At 42.3% G+C, this 17,113-nt stretch overlaps 1 protein-coding gene across 12 annotated transcripts in view; it reads left to right on the forward strand.

The window, feature by feature from the left end:
• Nucleotides 1-15,532, forward strand: part of STAU1 (staufen double-stranded RNA binding protein 1) — a 49,556-nt gene extending 34,024 nt beyond the window's left edge. For 6 of the 12 annotated variants that reach the window (XM_064496999.1, XM_064497004.1, XM_064497003.1 and 3 more), the window contains 8 exons: nt 6,200-6,586; nt 7,615-7,758; nt 9,659-9,805; nt 11,121-11,196; nt 11,416-11,735; nt 12,352-12,474; nt 13,243-13,328; nt 14,002-15,532. In XM_064496999.1, the coding sequence (XP_064353069.1) occupies nt 6,200-6,586; nt 7,615-7,758; nt 9,659-9,805; nt 11,121-11,196; nt 11,416-11,735; nt 12,352-12,474; nt 13,243-13,328; nt 14,002-14,017 (1,299 nt within the window). In that variant the 3' untranslated portion in view covers nt 14,018-15,532. The remainder of the gene's footprint in view (nt 1-6,199; nt 6,587-7,614; nt 7,759-9,658; nt 9,806-11,120; nt 11,197-11,415; nt 11,736-12,351; nt 12,475-13,242; nt 13,329-14,001) is intronic. The other 6 variants (XM_064497009.1, XM_064497002.1, XM_064497007.1 and 3 more) reach the window with 3 other exon arrangements.
• Nucleotides 15,533-17,113: the final 1,581 nt, after the last annotated feature.

The following is a 17,113-nucleotide window of genomic DNA, read 5'->3' on the forward strand; positions in this document are numbered from 1 at the left end:
CTTCATAATACTCTCAAAAGCATCTGATACCCCTAAAATATCTAAGAATCTCCCTTTAGTGATCCCTAAAAATCTTGTCAGAGTAATTGTTAAAAAGACATAGGTTTTGTCATTGTCCAGTGTCCAGTTTTTCCATTTAATAACTTCATTTGTTGTTGAAGACCTTATGGTCTAAAAACAGTTAATGGTTGTTAGTTCAAAATGGAAAATAAGATACATTAGGTCTGTGTTTCCTTCAAAGACATAGTGAGTCCAAATAGATTAGGCAGGTAAGGGGGAGTTTTTTTTAAAGTTTCCCTAATTTTTGCAGATAGTTTGCAAATCCTTTCCTTTGATTTCTGTGTTTGGTTATGCAAGGTTGAGTTTTAATAGATTTCTTTATCAGGTATTTGGTCTTTCAGAGTTATAAAGAGCATATGTTTAGTCTTCCAGAGAGCTTTAAACTCCCATATTTGTTACTTTAGGTAAATGCAATTTGAGGTGGGACATCTGCTTAAAACAATTTTAAGTGGTTCATGAACTTCTTTTGGCCTATTTCTTTTTTAAAAAGTCTACCTGAAAATTTTATCCTGTAAAATATTTTAATTTTGTAGCATCTTTGCAGTTTCAGGTGATTCCCAAATTTCGTCTGACTTTGGTAAAATATGTGCCTTCTCCTATTACGTACCAGTGCCCTACACTGGCTCCTGAGTTCAGTCCTTAGTCTGTCAGCTGAGTGATGATGACTTCTAACGTACAACCTGGCAGTGCTCACCTGCCTGCCATGGGGCACAGGTGGCAATGGCAGTTGCACTTGGATCACAGGGCCACCTCACAATCCCCCCACCTCATCCCTGCCCTGCCCTGGCAGGCAAGACCAGTTATATGATCCACCTTCCAGAGTACAGAGCACCAGGTGGACCTAGGGTTGACATCCCCTTACCCGGCCCTCCATCCCTTCCAGTCTTTTTCCCTCTATTGGGGGTGGCAGGTGGGGGTTGAGGAGGCGATGAGACAGGGGACATACAGAATGACAGGGCTAGTTATTGGGTGGGAACTAGGCGAGAGCTTCACTCCACAAAGTCACAAGGTCTTTGTGAGACTATGTTGCAGGAAAGAGAAGAAACGCTCTTTTCCCTCTTGCTGAGGGATTGGTGTCACAAGAATGGATTTTTAAAGATTAGAGGAAGGGGTTCAGAGGTTGTGGGAGTGGGAGATACTTGGCTTCTTGGTCACCTAAGGGTTTCAGAGGTGGCCGCCGGGGCCAGGGCCCTAGATCCTTGTGAGGCTTGTCACCGGCTCACACTAATAGCTGCTGTGCCTGAGTCGCAGAGCTGTGCGGAACCTTGATGGAGTCAGAGCCATTTTATATGTTTGCTCTGTGGTATCTGGGGACCAGATTGCTTCTGTCCCACCTCTACTTTTGTTTAAGGTTTAGATTTGGCTTTCAAACTTGTGTTCTCAGGAATAGGGAGCGTATAGCAGGGAACTGTCAGGTAGTCACAAAAGAAATTAAGGGAGTGCTCTCTGGTGGTGATTATCTCTGCAAGTAATAATTTAGAGTAATAACTTAAAACATGACAGTTTGTGTGGTATTGAGTTTGTTAGTATGAGTACTTATATTGAATAGCTTTTAAATATCAAAGGTTCCTATTAACTTCCATTACTAGGTTGAGCAAGAGCTTTCATTTTTTCCCCACAGTTCTGTCTCTGGCACCTGGAAGAGTCCCTGGCATATACTGGATGCTCAGGAAATATTTATTGAATATATGAATAGAACAGCTATTTTTTTGTCAGATAGTAAGATGTGTCACATAGAAAACTGGGTTAGATATGTAACAGGAGAAGACAGGAGCTATTTATACAGGTTTTCCAGAAAATTGTATACAGCTTGATTTTTGATAAAATACGTAGTTTTAGTTAACAGACGTGATGCTGATTGATACATTCACCAGGAGGCAGTTGTGACTTGATCTCACTAAATACATTCTAGGTCAAATTGCAGGTAGAGATTGGTGGGGTGGTGATGTGAGCAGACAATGAAAATGGTTTCTGAGGGACCAGGATAGGGCTGTGAATTTGAAGTGATCCATCAGGGTGGCTGCTTTTAATTTTTGAGCCTGATCCAAGAACGTGGAAAGCATTGTTAGGGAGGGAGCATGTGATAATTCTTCCTAGTACCAGTTACTACTGTGGTGGATGTCAAATGTTGATTTTCTGCATGTCCAAGTTGACATTCTACTATAAATCCCTCCATATTACATTAATTTGTATTAGTATAGATGTATTCAGAGTATAACTCCATTATTATTGCTAGCCATTTTGATGTTCAAATTGCCATTTAGACTGGCTCCTGTGTCCTTTGACATGCTTCTATCTGTTTTTTTTTTTTAAGCAGGACGAGGGGTCAGATTTCTTGAGGTATAATTCATGTACAGTAATAAAATTTGTCCTATTTGAGTATGCAGTTCAATGTGTTTTGATGGTGTGCTTGCATAGCCACCACCACAGTTAAAGAACATTTCTCACCCCATAAAGTTACCACTTTGTCCCCCTGCAGTCAGTCCCTTTCCTCCACCCTCAGCCTTGGGCAGCCATTGATCTGATGTCTGTCCCTACAGTTTTGCCTTTTTCAGAATATCACATACGTGGAATTATAGAGTATATTGCTTTTTGTGTGGCTTCTTTAACTTAATGCAGATTTTGAGTCATTATGCTGCATGTATGAGGAGTTCCTTTTAAAAAAATTTTTGAGTAGTATTTAATTATATGGACATTCCACAACTTATTCATCCATTACCAGCTGAAGAGCATTTGGGTGGTTTCTAGTTGCTGGTGATTATAAATAAAGCTACCATAAATACGTACATGTATTTGTATACCATGTTTTCATTTCCCTTGGGGAAATACTTGGAAGTTGATTTGCTGTGTTGTGTAATAAATGTATCTTTAACTTTTGAACTTTATATCTTTATAGGAAGCTGCCACTGTGTTTTCTAAACTGGTTGTCTCATTGTACCTTCCCACTAGCAATGTATGAGAGTTTTAGTTGCTCTACGTCTTCAACACTTAGTATTGTCAGTTTTAAAAATTTTAGTCACTCTAGTCAATGTGTGTAGTAACTTGTGGTTTTAATTTACATCTCCGTGAAGACTAGTGATAGTGAGCATCTTTTCATATGCTTATTTACCATCTGTACATCTTGGGAGAAGTATCTGTTCATATCTTACGTCAGTTTTTTAGTTGAGTTATCTGTTCATTATTGAGTTTTGAAGGTTCTTAATATATTCTGAACACAGTTCTTTTATGAGATACGTATTTTCCAAATATTTTCTCATGGTCTGTGGCTTGTCTATTCATTTTTAAACAGTATCTTCCAAAGAGGAGAAATAATTAATTTTGAAGAGGTCTGGTTTGTCAGATTTTTAGTTTATGGCTTATGGTGTTTGTGTCCTAAGTTACTTTTGCTTAACCTAAGGTTACTCCTTTGTTTTTTTCTAGAAGTTTTACAGTTTTAGCTCTTAAATTTAGGTTTATTAATTCATTTTGAGTTACAGTTTTCATATATACTATGTGGTAAGAGTCAAGATTCTTTTTTCTTTTCTTCTTGCTTGTGTATGTGTGTGGGTATCTAATTTCCCTGCATCCTTACTCTCAACTTCCCTCTTCAGATTTTGAGAACTTTCTTATTTTCTGGTTCAGCAGTGTTTTTAGCCTTACTTTGAACTTGCCCTGCTCTAGCTTTGTTTGACTCTAATGGAAATAGAAATTCTAATAGAAATGATCTTGGCTGTTCCTCCAAGGAGCTGTGGTTCCCTTTGATAGAGAGTGGAGTGTGGAGGCCAAGATGAGGATGGAGGGGTGCTTGCTGCTGCTGGAGAGTCATTGCTTCTAGACCCTGTTAAGCAGGTAGTGCTAGGAAATAGGTGTCTTGTTTTTAAAATCACAAGTTTATGCCTCTGATTTCAATCCCGCATCACAAAGTTCTTCCTCTCTGTTTCCTTATTCCATGTTTGGATCTTCTTTTTCCCATCATGAGAATCTGGCTCCCAACAACATCAATATATTTACCCATACTTTCAACAACAAACCTACCAAGTAAAGTCTGAGTCACTTTTGCAATTCTTTTTATCATTATATCTTCAAAGAATTGTTTTCCAAACTTACTTGGATATTTTTCCCTATGCTTAACAGTCTCTTATACAGTAAAATGTACATATCTTAAGTGCACAGCCCACTTAATTTTAACATGTGTAAAAACCCATGGTTCACCACCCAGATCAAGATATAGAACGTTATCATAACTTCCAGAAGTCCCTGTGTCCTTTTCCACCCAGAAGAAGCTGCTTTCTGCAGTCACTGTAGATTCATTTTCTTTGTCGTTAGACTTCATATAAATGGAATGATACAGTGTAGACTGTTTGGTGTTGTTTCTTATCCTCAATAGAATGTTTGCAAGGCTCATCCATGTGTATCAGTAGTTAAATGCTGAGTGGTATTCCGGTGTATGAATGTTAAACTAATTTATCCATTGTCCTCTTGATGGACGGTGGATAGTTAGGAACTATTATGAATAAAACTGCAAAATCTTCTTGGTTACCTGTGTGCACTCAGCATGGCTAAGTCAAAGGATAGATGTTTATAAAAACTGTCAAGCTTTCCCAAAGTGATTGTACTAGCTTTTACCCCAACCGCTTGTTCCATGTCCTTGCCAAAAGTAGCTGTTGAAGTAGTTTTTTTAATTGAGTAGTTGTTAGGAGTTCCTTAAATGTTCTGGATATAATTCTTTTGGTACATATATTGCAAATATTCTCTCCCATTCTGTGGGTTCCCTTTTTTATTTTTTGAATGTTCTTTTAGTGAGCGGTGTTTAATTTTGAGGAATTCTAGTTTTATTTTATGGTTTGTGCTTTTTGTGTTCAAGAACTCTTTGCCAACCTTAGTCATGAGGTTTTCTCCTATGTTTTCTTCTGAAAGCTTTAACTTTTATATTTAGGTCTGTGTTATAGCTTCAGTTAATTTTTGGTTTTGGTTGAGTTTGAGATCTTGCTTAGTTTTTCCCTTGGGATTAAGGATAAGGTGCCCTGAGCGAGGCTGGAAAGTGTTTCTACTGTCTTCTACATTGAGCAGCAGCCCAGCCCTTCAGGGCTCCTGGCCCTTAATTCTCTTCAGGGTATCTGGTTGCTCTCATGTCATTTTTGAAAAAGACGTTGGATTTGTTTTGGTGTGTTTGCTAGAAATCAAGAGACCGCCTAGCACAGGTCTATTTCTGCATTCCCTTCTGTTTTATTGATCTGTTGGTTTTTCCTTAAATAATACCATGATGTTGTAGTTGCTATAACTTTACAGGAAACTTTGAAATCTGACAGTGTAAGTCTGTTTACTTAGTTGTTCTTTTCAAGGGTGTCTTGGCTAATGTAGGTTAGATTTGATTTTTATTTTCCTTCTGTGTGATTATATAATCACTTTAATATGTAGTTAGGGTTCTGTTGAGTGTTTTTTTCCATCCTAGTCGACGTATTTTTATATTTTTAGTTATATGTAACACCAGATGTTTCTAAAAGCCAAAAGTATACAAAAAGATATATTCAGAAGTGTCATCTTGTCCTTTCTCTACCCCAGTTTCTCCCACTTGTAGGAAATAATTCCACTGGTTTCTGCTTTATCCTTTCTGAGTTTTTTTTTTTTGTAAAAATAAGCATATAAACACACATGTCTATTTATATGTGTGTATATGTTTACATAGATATAAACCTCCCCTCTTTTTTTTGTACAGAGAAGTTAAGGTACCATATCTACTCTTTTGCAGTTTGCTGTTTAGACTTACTATGTGCTGAAAATCACTTTAAACTTGGAGATTTTTTCATTTCTTTTTACAACTGCAAAGCAGCAAACATTTAATAAGCTCAATCTTGGCTGGAGGCTCAGAGCAAATACTAAACTTGAACTCTTTGTGCTACATTCATTCCTGGGCTTTGCTGGGCCAGTGTCCTTTGCCATTTGCAGGGGAGCACACTAAACTCAAGACAGTCTGTGACCCTGGGTGGGTGGGAGTAGAAAATGCTTCCCTGTTCCATTCCTAACTGTTTTGGACCTGTCAGACCTAAGAACATTAATGGGTCTTGTCCTTAATTCCCCTTTTCCTGTGTTTCATGTGGAGTGGTGTGCTAAGCAGTGTGCCTTGCAGCTGGTAGTAAGTGTCTGTCACGCTTTCACTCAGTCTTTCCCTCTGAAACAGGTTGCCCGGGAGAGTGGCCCACCCCACATGAAGAGCTTTGTGACCAAGGTGTCGGTTGGGGAGTTTGTGGGGGAAGGTGAAGGGAAGAGCAAGAAGATTTCAAAGAAAAACGCTGCTATAGCTGTTCTTGAGGAGCTGAAGAAATTACCGCCCCTGCCTACAGTTGAGCGAGTGAAGCCCAGAATCAAAAAGAAAACAAAATCCATAGTCAGGGTAAGAACACTTCTGAACGAAGAGGGCGTTTTCATTGCCCGAAGACAGGTGGGAGTTGAGAAGGCTGGTGAAGGAGATCGGGAGCTAGCACGCCCACGCCGGGCCCGGGAGAGCCTTTACAGGGGCCACCGTGTGTTGCTGCCACTGGAGCCCCAGGTTAGGCAACGACAGGGACCCTGCACTGGGTTCAGTGGAGGCCCCTGAGGGCGGCCATATACGTCTGGATGAGGGTGTCCTTGCAGCCCTGTGATCACAGGGAGGAGCTGCGTGTCAGCAGCCACACTGCCCGCCTCTGGGGGGAGCAGTTGAATCGTGCTGCTTCTGTGTCATTGTCTGCCGCACGGCTCTGAGCATGCAGGGGGTTCCTGGGCCTCGGAGAGGTGTCAGGGGCAGCAGAGGAGTGAGACGTTGCACCGCATGCTCTCTTACTCTTTTGGGTTTTTGAGTTATGCTAGTGGACCTATCAAAAAATTATATTACCCCCCACCCTCCCACATAAGGGATGGGTCCATTTGGAGACATTTATGAACACTACAATCTGTAAAGTTAGAATTGTCAATATAGTTTTATGCTCTATCACAATCCACATTTTTCTTACACACGAATTAGCATTCTGTACATATGAAAGCTAGCATACTTTTGCAGTTTCCTTTTTCCACTTAATATATCCTGGAAGTCACTCCTTATCGGTGAGCGGGTGAGGACTCGTTGGCGCTAAAGGTGGCCACCAGGAAGTAACTGTGGGATTCTTAGGTTCTTTCCACATGGCGTCAGCTTGAATTTTTTTTTTTTTTTTAATGATTTCTGGTTTTTGAATCATTGTCCAGAAAGTGGAAACCCAACATTATAATACAGACTTTTGGGAAGTTTTAGGAAGAATCTATTTTTTTCTGCCTCTTTATTATCGTATGTTGAAATTTACTGTTAAAAGGCAGACATTACGTTGATGCTTGCCTACAACAGTGAATGTTGATGTTGGTTTGCTAAGAAGATCTTAAAATCATCTCAATCATAGAAAATCATTACGCATCTTCCAATTTTAAAAGGTTTAAAAAAAGATCTGATTAATTTTGAGCCATTAGATCAGCATGCAAGTAATCAGCTGTCATGTCTTGGTCTGTGAATTGGCAAGGTCTTTTCTGTGACTAACGTGGTATATGGTTTCTACATTAATTGTTCCTCAGCTACAGAGCAGCCCAGAATATGGCCAGGGGATGAACCCAATTAGCAGACTGGCCCAGATCCAGCAGGCGAAGAAGGAGAAGGAGCCAGAGTACCTGCTCCTCACCGAGCGAGGCCTCCCACGCCGCAGGGAGTTTGTGATGCAGGTGGGTCAGCCGGCTTGTGGGCGGCCGTTCTCTGACCACATGCGGTCTCAGGGCCTGCCGAGGTCCAGGGGCTGGACACCTTCCCCAGGAGAGGAGGCTAGGGTTAGTGGGCTGCTCCCTTCCACCGAACATTACTGTTAATAAGACCACATCATTTGCAGTAATTCAGTGCCTTAAAACATGTGCTTGTCTGTGCACTACAGAGGCCGCAGTATCAACACGTAGGAGCTCAGACACACTGTACCTGGTTAGAGGAGTGCTGAGGGGTGGAACCGTGGACGACTTTTTTTTTTGTTTGTTACTTCTTGAAGCTTTATATTGTTCTTCTCAGAAGATAGGTTTTATAAATTATATGAAAGATCTTTTCCTGTTCCCCCTGATCCTTCTGTAGAATCTGGAGTCAGGGGTTGGCTCCTCCTCACATTGGGATTACACTTCAGATATGTACAGTGTTTATCCTTGCGCTTGGTTTATTAAACAGATATTTACACAGGCAGCTTAATTTAATTGTGATTTGAATTTAATAGTGTTTTCTGGTGAAAAACAATATTTAACCCTGTGTAGCTAGCGGTTGACAACTTATAAAGCACCGACAGCCTGGTGTGCTTCACCTACCCAGTCAGAGGGCAAGAACAGTGATGACCCTTCCACTGTACAGGAGAAAACTGTAGCTTGCCGAGAGGCTCAGTAATTTGCCCAGATCACATGGCTGGTGGATGCCAGGTTAGGATGATTCAACGCCAGTCCCATCTTGACAGGCCAGGGAAGGTTTCCTTAACTCTCTTATGTCATACGCGGCTTTTGGTTTCAGTCTGTGGTCAAGACCAGCTTGGAAGGGGACTGTAAGCAGTGACGTGTGCTAGAATATGTTTAGTAGCCAACTCTGAGGGGAGGCGGTATGTTGGGAGGAAGATGTGTGTGGCGATCTGTATGCATATATGCATACATATTATACTTACATATGTGTATGTTATAGATTTTACTGATAGGAAGGAAATGTAGCTCACAGTTTATAAATAATACTCATTATTATATTTTAATATAAATAAATACTCTTTATTGTAAATTTTAAACATCTATAACTTCAGTGTGACAATCATGGATGGCAGTGTGATGTGACTGCTTTATTCCTCTCCAGTTCAGCAAGGAGGTTTGCTCATGTCATTGTCAAACGAGTGTGGTTCTAGCGTGAGTACTGGTTGACATTTCTGTTTATATTAACAAATAAGTAAAACAACAAAGACATGTCAGAACCTCATTCGTTTAAACGGTATGAATGACTCCTCTGCTGAATCAGAGAGTAATTTTCGAAGACTGGAAGCTTTAGTTTTTTTGTACTGGTTGCAGTGTCATCATGGCTGCAGACTTGAAAACGCTTTTAAAGTTAATTTGCATTAACTTTTTCTCCATCGCTTAAGTCTAAGAATAGACAATCAACAGAAAAAACTTAATCCTTGATATGTAGTATTTGCAGATTTCTCTGGTATAAATACTCCCACTATAGCTCTGATGACAGAGTTGGAAAGAGACATCTAGCAGCATGTTGACGCCATACACTTACAACTGATACTATTAAAAACCTCAAAAGCACAGTTAATTGTAGAGTCCAGGTAGGAAGTGATGAGTTTCATGTGCTTATTACCTCTGTTTGTTAAAATAATTTAATTATAAGCTCATATAATTTAATGTTTGATAATGGCTGACTTTAACAACCAGCTCTCCAAAGTCCTGAATGTTTCACAATGGGCTCTCTCAGGCTGGTGCAAGCCAGCTCCAGGGCACCGCTGTTAAGCTATCCAGCTTTCTACCATTCTGGGTTTTTTTGCCAGCCTGTCAGTCCCCAAGCAGTCTTTATTCTGAAGGCTTAAGCACTGTTCTGAGTCCTGCCTTTTGTATGCAGGTAAAGGTGGGAAACCACACCGCAGAAGGATCAGGCACCAATAAGAAGGTGGCCAAACGCAATGCAGCCGAGAACATGCTGGAGATCCTTGGTTTCAAAGTCCCGCAGGCCCAGCCCACCAAACCAGCCCTCAAATCAGAGGAGAAGGTGACTGTGGGGGGCTCTGTGTCCTTGCTCTCTAATTGCAGGATGACCTTCTTGCCTCATACAAGGGGGCCCTGGCTCCTCCAGGGCTGAGCTTCAGGGCAAGGCTTCCTTCATCCTCCTGGCAGTAATGCAGCCCTGCTGAGCAGCGGATCCTTACAATGTGGTCAGAAGGGGAGTTGCATGTCCATGGCTCCAAGCATGGCTCGGGGTTAAGTCCTTACTGTTTCAGTATCTTTGTGGCCTGGGATGCTTTGCTGGAGGGCAGCTTTCTCTTCTCTGTTTGTGGGATGATGAGTAATTGGGCTTGAAAGTAATGTGTGTGTGGTTCTATCACTTGTACTCTTAGAGCGAGGCCTGTATAAAAGATTCAACCATCTTCGGCTTCTGTTAGTTGTGGAGTAGGCTCTTCTGGGACACTGAGACAGTGTGATACTAGAGTCAGGGCCAAATAGTTTAGATTTGGGATTTCTTTTTCTTTATGAATTGAACATTAGCTAAAAATAATCCCATATTGAAAATTGCATTTCTGCAAAGATTGGGAAGCAGTACCCTTTATGAAAGCCTTCGCTGACCCTGTCTGCAGTTACTGGATGGTCCTTTCAGGACAAACTTGAAAATGCCAGGCCTGATTCATTCATGTCTGCCAGTCGTGTTAGCAAAGAGAAATGGCATCAGCTGTGGCCACATGGTTAATGCTAATAACCGGGGTCCCAAGCACTCTTATCACAGAATCTGCAGAGATCCTGGACTTGGCTTTCAGATTTTTCATTCCAAAGACTTGAGAACATCATAGGCACCTTCACCTTCTCAGAAAAGAGATCCTGTGTTTGGCAAAATATTTATCTAGTAGCATTTCCCCTACATTATCTTTGGATATGTCACCTTATCTTTTAGTTGGACATTTGCTTCAGGAAATGTTCTTTGTTTATTCAACTGTTCAGCTTTAACCTAAAGGTTTCTTTCTTGGTCAGCTCTATCAACTTAACATCTTCTGGCTCCTTCTGGTTAAATGTTCCCCTCTCTGCTCATGAGCACAGAGCAGGGGAACCCTTCGTGAGATGCCCTCTGTGCACAGGCTGCTGTGACTGAGAGTGTACCTTGGAGAAAGCAGGTGGCTCTGCCATTGGGCACATTGAGCAGCACAAGCAAACCAGTGGTGGGGCTTTGGTGGAGGGCTTTTTGGCCGATTTCCCTCATTTTTCAAAAGTTTAAAACCAAGATTAATGCTGGTTGTAGTTTGTGTAGTTTTGGACAGTGGGAATGAATTTTTCAACAGTTTGATTTATGCTCATGGCCTTTTTTTTTTTTTTTTAAGACACCCATAAAGAAACCAGGGGATGGAAGAAAAGTAACCTTTTTTGAACCTGGCTCTGGGGATGAAAATGGGACTAGTAAGTGTGATGTTAATATTGTCTTGATCTGAATGTGATTCTGGGATTTGTGTGGTTCCTGGAAATAGCAGACACCCAGTGAGTGAGTGTGCAGTGTTCGGCTCTGCGTCATCCCTGTGCCGTTGTGTGTGCCGAGGGAGGGCCAGCGTTGGGTTGTAGAGCATCTTTCCAGGCAGCACGTATGGACGTGTGTTAATTTGTCTGTGTGTCCCTCCCCAGGCAGTAAAGAGGATGAGTTTAGGATGCCTTACCTTAGTCATCAACAGCTGCCTGCTGGAATTCTTCCCATGGTGCCCGAGGTTGCCCAGGCCGTAGGAGTCAGTCAAGGACATCACACCAAAGATTTCACCAGGGTAGCTCCAAATCCTGCCAAGGCCACGGTAACTGCCATGATAGCCCGTGAATTGTTGTATGGGGGCACGTCGCCTACAGCCGAGACCATTTTAAAGAATAACATCTCTTCAGGCCACGTACCCCATGGACCCCTCACAAGACCCTCTGAGCAGCTGGACTATCTTTCCAGAGTCCAGGGATTCCAGGTAACTGTTAGGTCAGAGCTGTGTGGTCTGTACCTCAGTGCGGTTACCTCTGGGTTTCTTTCAGAACTAAGTATGTTGTTTTTTAAACCAAGTTCTTTGTCTAAGGGGATGGTTGGCAGAAGCATGGTAAAGGGTGGTCCTGAGGAGGAGAGGGGAGGCTTGGAAAGTATTAGATGCTTGTATAGTAAGAGAAAATCCTCAACCTTGGATAATAAAAATTTAAAAATCCAGGCCAACCATAACAACAAAGCCTGTAATCCAGTGATAGTTACACATTTAGACTTAAGTGAGAACCGATTCATTGTGTTGGCCCTTTCTGCCTGGTAGGAAGGAACATGGCTTCTTCCAGACTAGGGTTTTGAGTAGACATGTAGGTTCCTGGAAGATTCTGGAAGCTGGGGCCCTGGTCTCCTGCCTGCAGCCCTCAGTGCCCCTTAGCAGCAGTCCCCTCAGACAGTCTCTTGTGCTTGTGGAGCAGTAGTTGGTGCAGACGTCAGGCTGAGACCAGGGAGGAAGAAGTGTCGTCTCCCTGATGCTGGGCCCAGAGCTGCAGCCCCGTGCCCCATTCATGCTCCCCGCTTCCCTGCCTCTGCCTCAGTTATCTTTTCCTCTGTAGGTTGAATACAAAGACTTCCCCAAAAACAACAAGAACGAATTTGTATCTCTTATCAATTGCTCCTCTCAGCCACCCCTGATCAGCCACGGTATCGGAAAGGACGTGGAGTCCTGCCATGATATGGTACGTTACCCCACGCGGTGGGCCTGGCTCCGGCTTGTTGCTGGCCTCAGCAAGGGAGGAAAAGGAGTCTCTCAAAGGCTTGGAGACTAGTTACTTGTTTTTTAGATTTCATAGTTCTGAAGCCTTTTTTCTTAGGTTACTGCCTTAATTTCTCATTCTGTTTATCAGAACTCATGGGCTTTGGCCAGCCCCACTCCCCTCTTCCCTTTTTGACCTGAGGGATAGACTTGGATCCTGGCACTCCTCCAGTTACTGTACTCAGTTCATCTCTTACCAGAACAAAGAATTGCAGTCCCAGGCTCTAGCAGCCGTAGAAAGCCCCTTGTTTTGGCATTCTGTTCAGATGAAATTCTTGTAAGAAATACTAAAACTGAGGAAAGGAATTGATTAATCTACATAAGTTAAAAATCTACATATACAATGTATCTGTCATGTTAATGTCACTGAAGGTAATGTATTCTAACAAGGAAACTTGATAGTTTTTTTTTTAAGCAAGATATAATATTTGTACAGTCTGCTGACCACAAGGTTAAAAATATTTGAAGACAATATATAATAAAATTAACAGAGGTTGTGATTCAGTGAGGTAGTAATTGGTAACTTTTAAAAATTTGTATTTTTAAGTAAAAATTCAAACATGGAAGTGTTATTTAGTGGGGCCACCTGTTTTATTGGGCAGTAGGAGAATCCCTCGCCTTCCCATTCAGTGTTTCAAGCTGTGGTCCTGAGCAGTGGCCATCAAATGACTTTCCTTTTCATTCCTGCTAGGCTGCACTGAACATTTTAAAGTTGCTGTCTGAGTTGGACCAACAAAATACAGAGATGCCAAGAACAGGAAATGGACCAATGTCTGTGTGAGTGAGCTGATTTACATGGAAAGGCGGTTCTGTTCCTCATTAGCAATAAATTCAAATTGTCTGCTCAACTTAGTAGTGAAACATTTGTCTAAGTCACTTTCCGTCCCTTTCCACTAAAAGGTTTTCAAGTTTTGGGTAGAGATCTCTACTTTTTTAAAAAAAAGTTTTTGAATAGGTAATACATTCACATGGTTCAGAAGTCAACATTATTTTAAATGGTGAACACACACAGTGGTTGATCTGGCCCTCATGCGGTTCCCACCCATGTCACTCTGTCTCCACCCAGAGATGACATTTTCATCAGTTTCTTACATACCCTTCTTATATGTTTCTTTATGCAAATATATTTCTTTCCTTACTCTCTTCCTTTTCCCCCTAGAGATAGCATACTATACACATTCTTTTCTTTTTCACTTGATAGTATATCCTGGGAAAACTTTAATCCAGTTATCATAAACTGGGGCCTGACTTCTCAATGTTGCTAATTTCTTTTTTTTTTTTTTTTTTTTAATGGCGGTACTGGAGATTGAACCCAGGACCCTTGTGCATGCTAAGCATATACTCTGCCACTGAGCTATACCCCCTCCCCCCTGCTAATTTCATTATTAACATTGCTTAATTCTCTTTAATTTCAAAACTTGGATCATTTTTGTTTTTTTCTTCCTTAAAGGTGTGGGAGGTGCTGAATCTTATCTGGCCATGAACCATTATAAAATCCCAACATATATACTGAACATACTGAAACTGCTTTGAAAGTTTGGAATTTCTGATACCTCCAGTGGGCTGAGAGACACGATGGGTAAAGGACGGGAGACAGCAGTGGTGAAGACGGCGGGCACACATGGAGGCGGCGTGGCTATGGTTTTCCCCTCAACACAGCAGCAGCTTCGGGGGGCAGGGCGGGCCTGCCAAGTAGCCCTGGTCCATTGGGAAACCAGCAGGGCCATGCCCCAGGCACCCCAGTGCTTGGTTTTGGTGGGTTTTTTGTTTGTTTTTGGGTGTGTTTTTGTTTGTTTGTTTTCTTGCTGTGTGAAAGAAGAAACAGAAAGCACGACCCCTTCTCCAACTGGCTCACTCGAACACGTTGGGACAGACCCTGGACACCCACGCTGGAAATAGCTGAAAGCACCAGAGAAAATCAAATGCTTCCTACTCAGCGCTGGCTGACGTCCGTAGCGTGCTCTGGCCCGCCACCTCCCGCGGTGCCCACACCGTCACCACTGCTCTCTTCCAAAAGAGATATGTATTCTTAGTTTCATTATTTCCTTTTGATTGAAACGACACTATATAAATTTTCATTTGAGAATTTCTCAATTGTATCTAGTTACATAGCACAGTTTAGAAACTTGTCTGAGACTGACTTTATCAGTAATCTAACCGGCAAAGATCATATCCATGTACATGTGGTTATACATCTTTATTTCATTGGACTAACCCAGGACCATTCACTGATGCAGATTCTGTGCCCTCTGGTTTAGCTGACACAGTCCTGGACTTCTCAGGAGCCCTTGATGAAGTCTCCTACAGTTGTGTAAATTGGACAGTTTAGGAATTTTAAACTTTAAATGATCATTTGGTTCCTTTTCTATTTTATTTTTGTTAATGCAACAGGACTTAAACAAATGAACTTTGATCTTTGTTTTAAAGATTATTAAAAAATTGTGTGTACATACATAAGACTCAAGGACACAGCTACACTACAGGATATGATCTCCATGTAGCCCATGCTCAATTGCAGATTGATTTTCCCTGAGTGCTTTATACTGTTGATTACATCTCCATGTAGGGCTGAAAAGAATGACCCATGTTTATCTCTATAACTGTGTTGCTTTTGATGTCGTGTTGCTGTGCACAGAAATGTGTGCAGCAAGGTCCTGCATATGGTCCAGATGAAAAGCACGGTAGCCTTGCAAGTTAAGTACTGCTTTGATTCATCGTTTACTCTGGAATTTTTTCTCCCCATGGAATGTAAGTAAAACTTAGTGTTTGTCACCAATAAATGGTAATACTAAATTTTTTTTTTTTGTTAATTTATTCTCAAATGCCACTACTGCTAGGTTGGTCCCTCCCAGCCTGCCCCTACCCTTTTTTTATTTTTAAGGAAAAAACTTTGTAATGCTTGTGATTCCATTTGAGCAAAATTCTGAAGATCTGAAATAACTTTATATCAAACCATTGATCAATAAACAGCTACTAATGAATTTTTGGTCCTGTTGAGCAGTAATTAAACAAGTAAGGGAAGATGTGAGTGAGCTGTGGAAGCATGGCATGGAGGCACTGCTGGCAGTGAGAGGCGTGTGGGTGCCCGGGTGAAGGGAGGGCCTCTCTGACCCTGACCTTGTCACCTGAGGGAATGACCCAAGAGGAAGAGGGAGGCTTGCTGGTGACTTTCTTCAGGCACGCTTGGGCCTGGAGTAAAGGTGAGGCATTGTATCCTAGCCTGGCTGAGGAGTGAGTGGGCTGGTGGTTTTCTGGTTTTAAATTTTGGAAGATACTCATCAGGGTTGTTCACTGTGACACGAGCCTCTGAATTGGACTGCAAGAATAACTGCAAGTGCCCAAAGGTTGTGCGAGATGCTGAAGGGTCGTAGGGGACTCAGCATGGCAGGGATAAAGGCAGTGAAAGGAAGGCAGGCATTTTCCCTTTCCAGCCCTGAATTCAGCATTTCTCCGAGGAGCCTTGATCCCCGCTAGTGACAGATCACATTTAGAAACAGATCTGAGCGCTCTGAGAGCTCATGGCTCCTGGGGTGCTGTTTCTAGGCCCCCAGATGGCTGGGACACACATCTGAGTGTATGGATGGGTACAAACATCTGTTTGTGTATCTACTTACAAGCCATGCGTTTGTACTGATACCTCCGGCACCTCAGGGTTCCTCCAGCCTTCCCCCCTGTATTTTTTTAGCACCTTCTCCAACACTGAGATTGTAGCCAGTCTCCCAGCCTTGCCTGCCACCTCCTCCACTTGCCACTCGTGCCCTGTGATGTTAGCTGTCTGCTGGGGGCGTGCTGCCTCCACCCAGCTCTTCCCTCCTAGCCTCCCGTTCAACAGCGGCCCTCCACACTGGGAAGGGAAGATGGGAAGGGCATTCTCAGAAGTAACTCACAACTTCTAGTTGTTGGTTTCCAATGGGCCCTCACTGACATCACTCCAAAAAGGGACGGTTTTCTGTTAATGTCTGGGATATTGTTAGGACAAGAGGTTTTTTTTTTAAGGTGGTGTAGCTCTGGTTGCTTTGGAAGGCTGTCCAGATGGGATGTCCTTGACTGTTCTTACATTGTAAACTCTCAGACCAGCCTTGCCTCTGGGAAGGCCCTGTAGCTGTCATCGCCTGCTGAGGACTCACTCACCTGCATGATCTCTGCTGTCTCTGCGCTCTGAGAGCTGCTTGGGAATCGAAAGTTTGTACTGTTTTATCCCAACGTGATCTCTAAGAGTTGCAAGAAACTTTGAGTCAAAACTAGGTACTTCAGCCGTTTAGACAGTATATGCAGTCTTGGTTTCCAGACTACAGGCAGAAAAGCAGACAGGAAGGCGCCTGAGAGGCAGGTCTGAAATAAACAAAGGAGCTGCAAGTCAACCGCAGTAAAGCTGGTGGGTCTGAGGATTTGTGGAGCATCGATCCTCAAAGGTAGAGCAGCTCCTGGGGTCCTTGGGATAGACAGACTTGGGACTTGATCACCCCACAACAGGTGCACTGACATTAGGTCACGATTTTGTTAATTTCCTCTTAAATCACAAGATTTTAATGAGTAAAGATGATTTCCCCATAGTTGGGTTT

This window comes from Camelus dromedarius, chromosome 18 (assembly GCF_036321535.1).
Source record: "Camelus dromedarius isolate mCamDro1 chromosome 18, mCamDro1.pat, whole genome shotgun sequence".
Lineage (NCBI taxonomy): Eukaryota > Metazoa > Chordata > Mammalia > Artiodactyla > Camelidae > Camelus > Camelus dromedarius.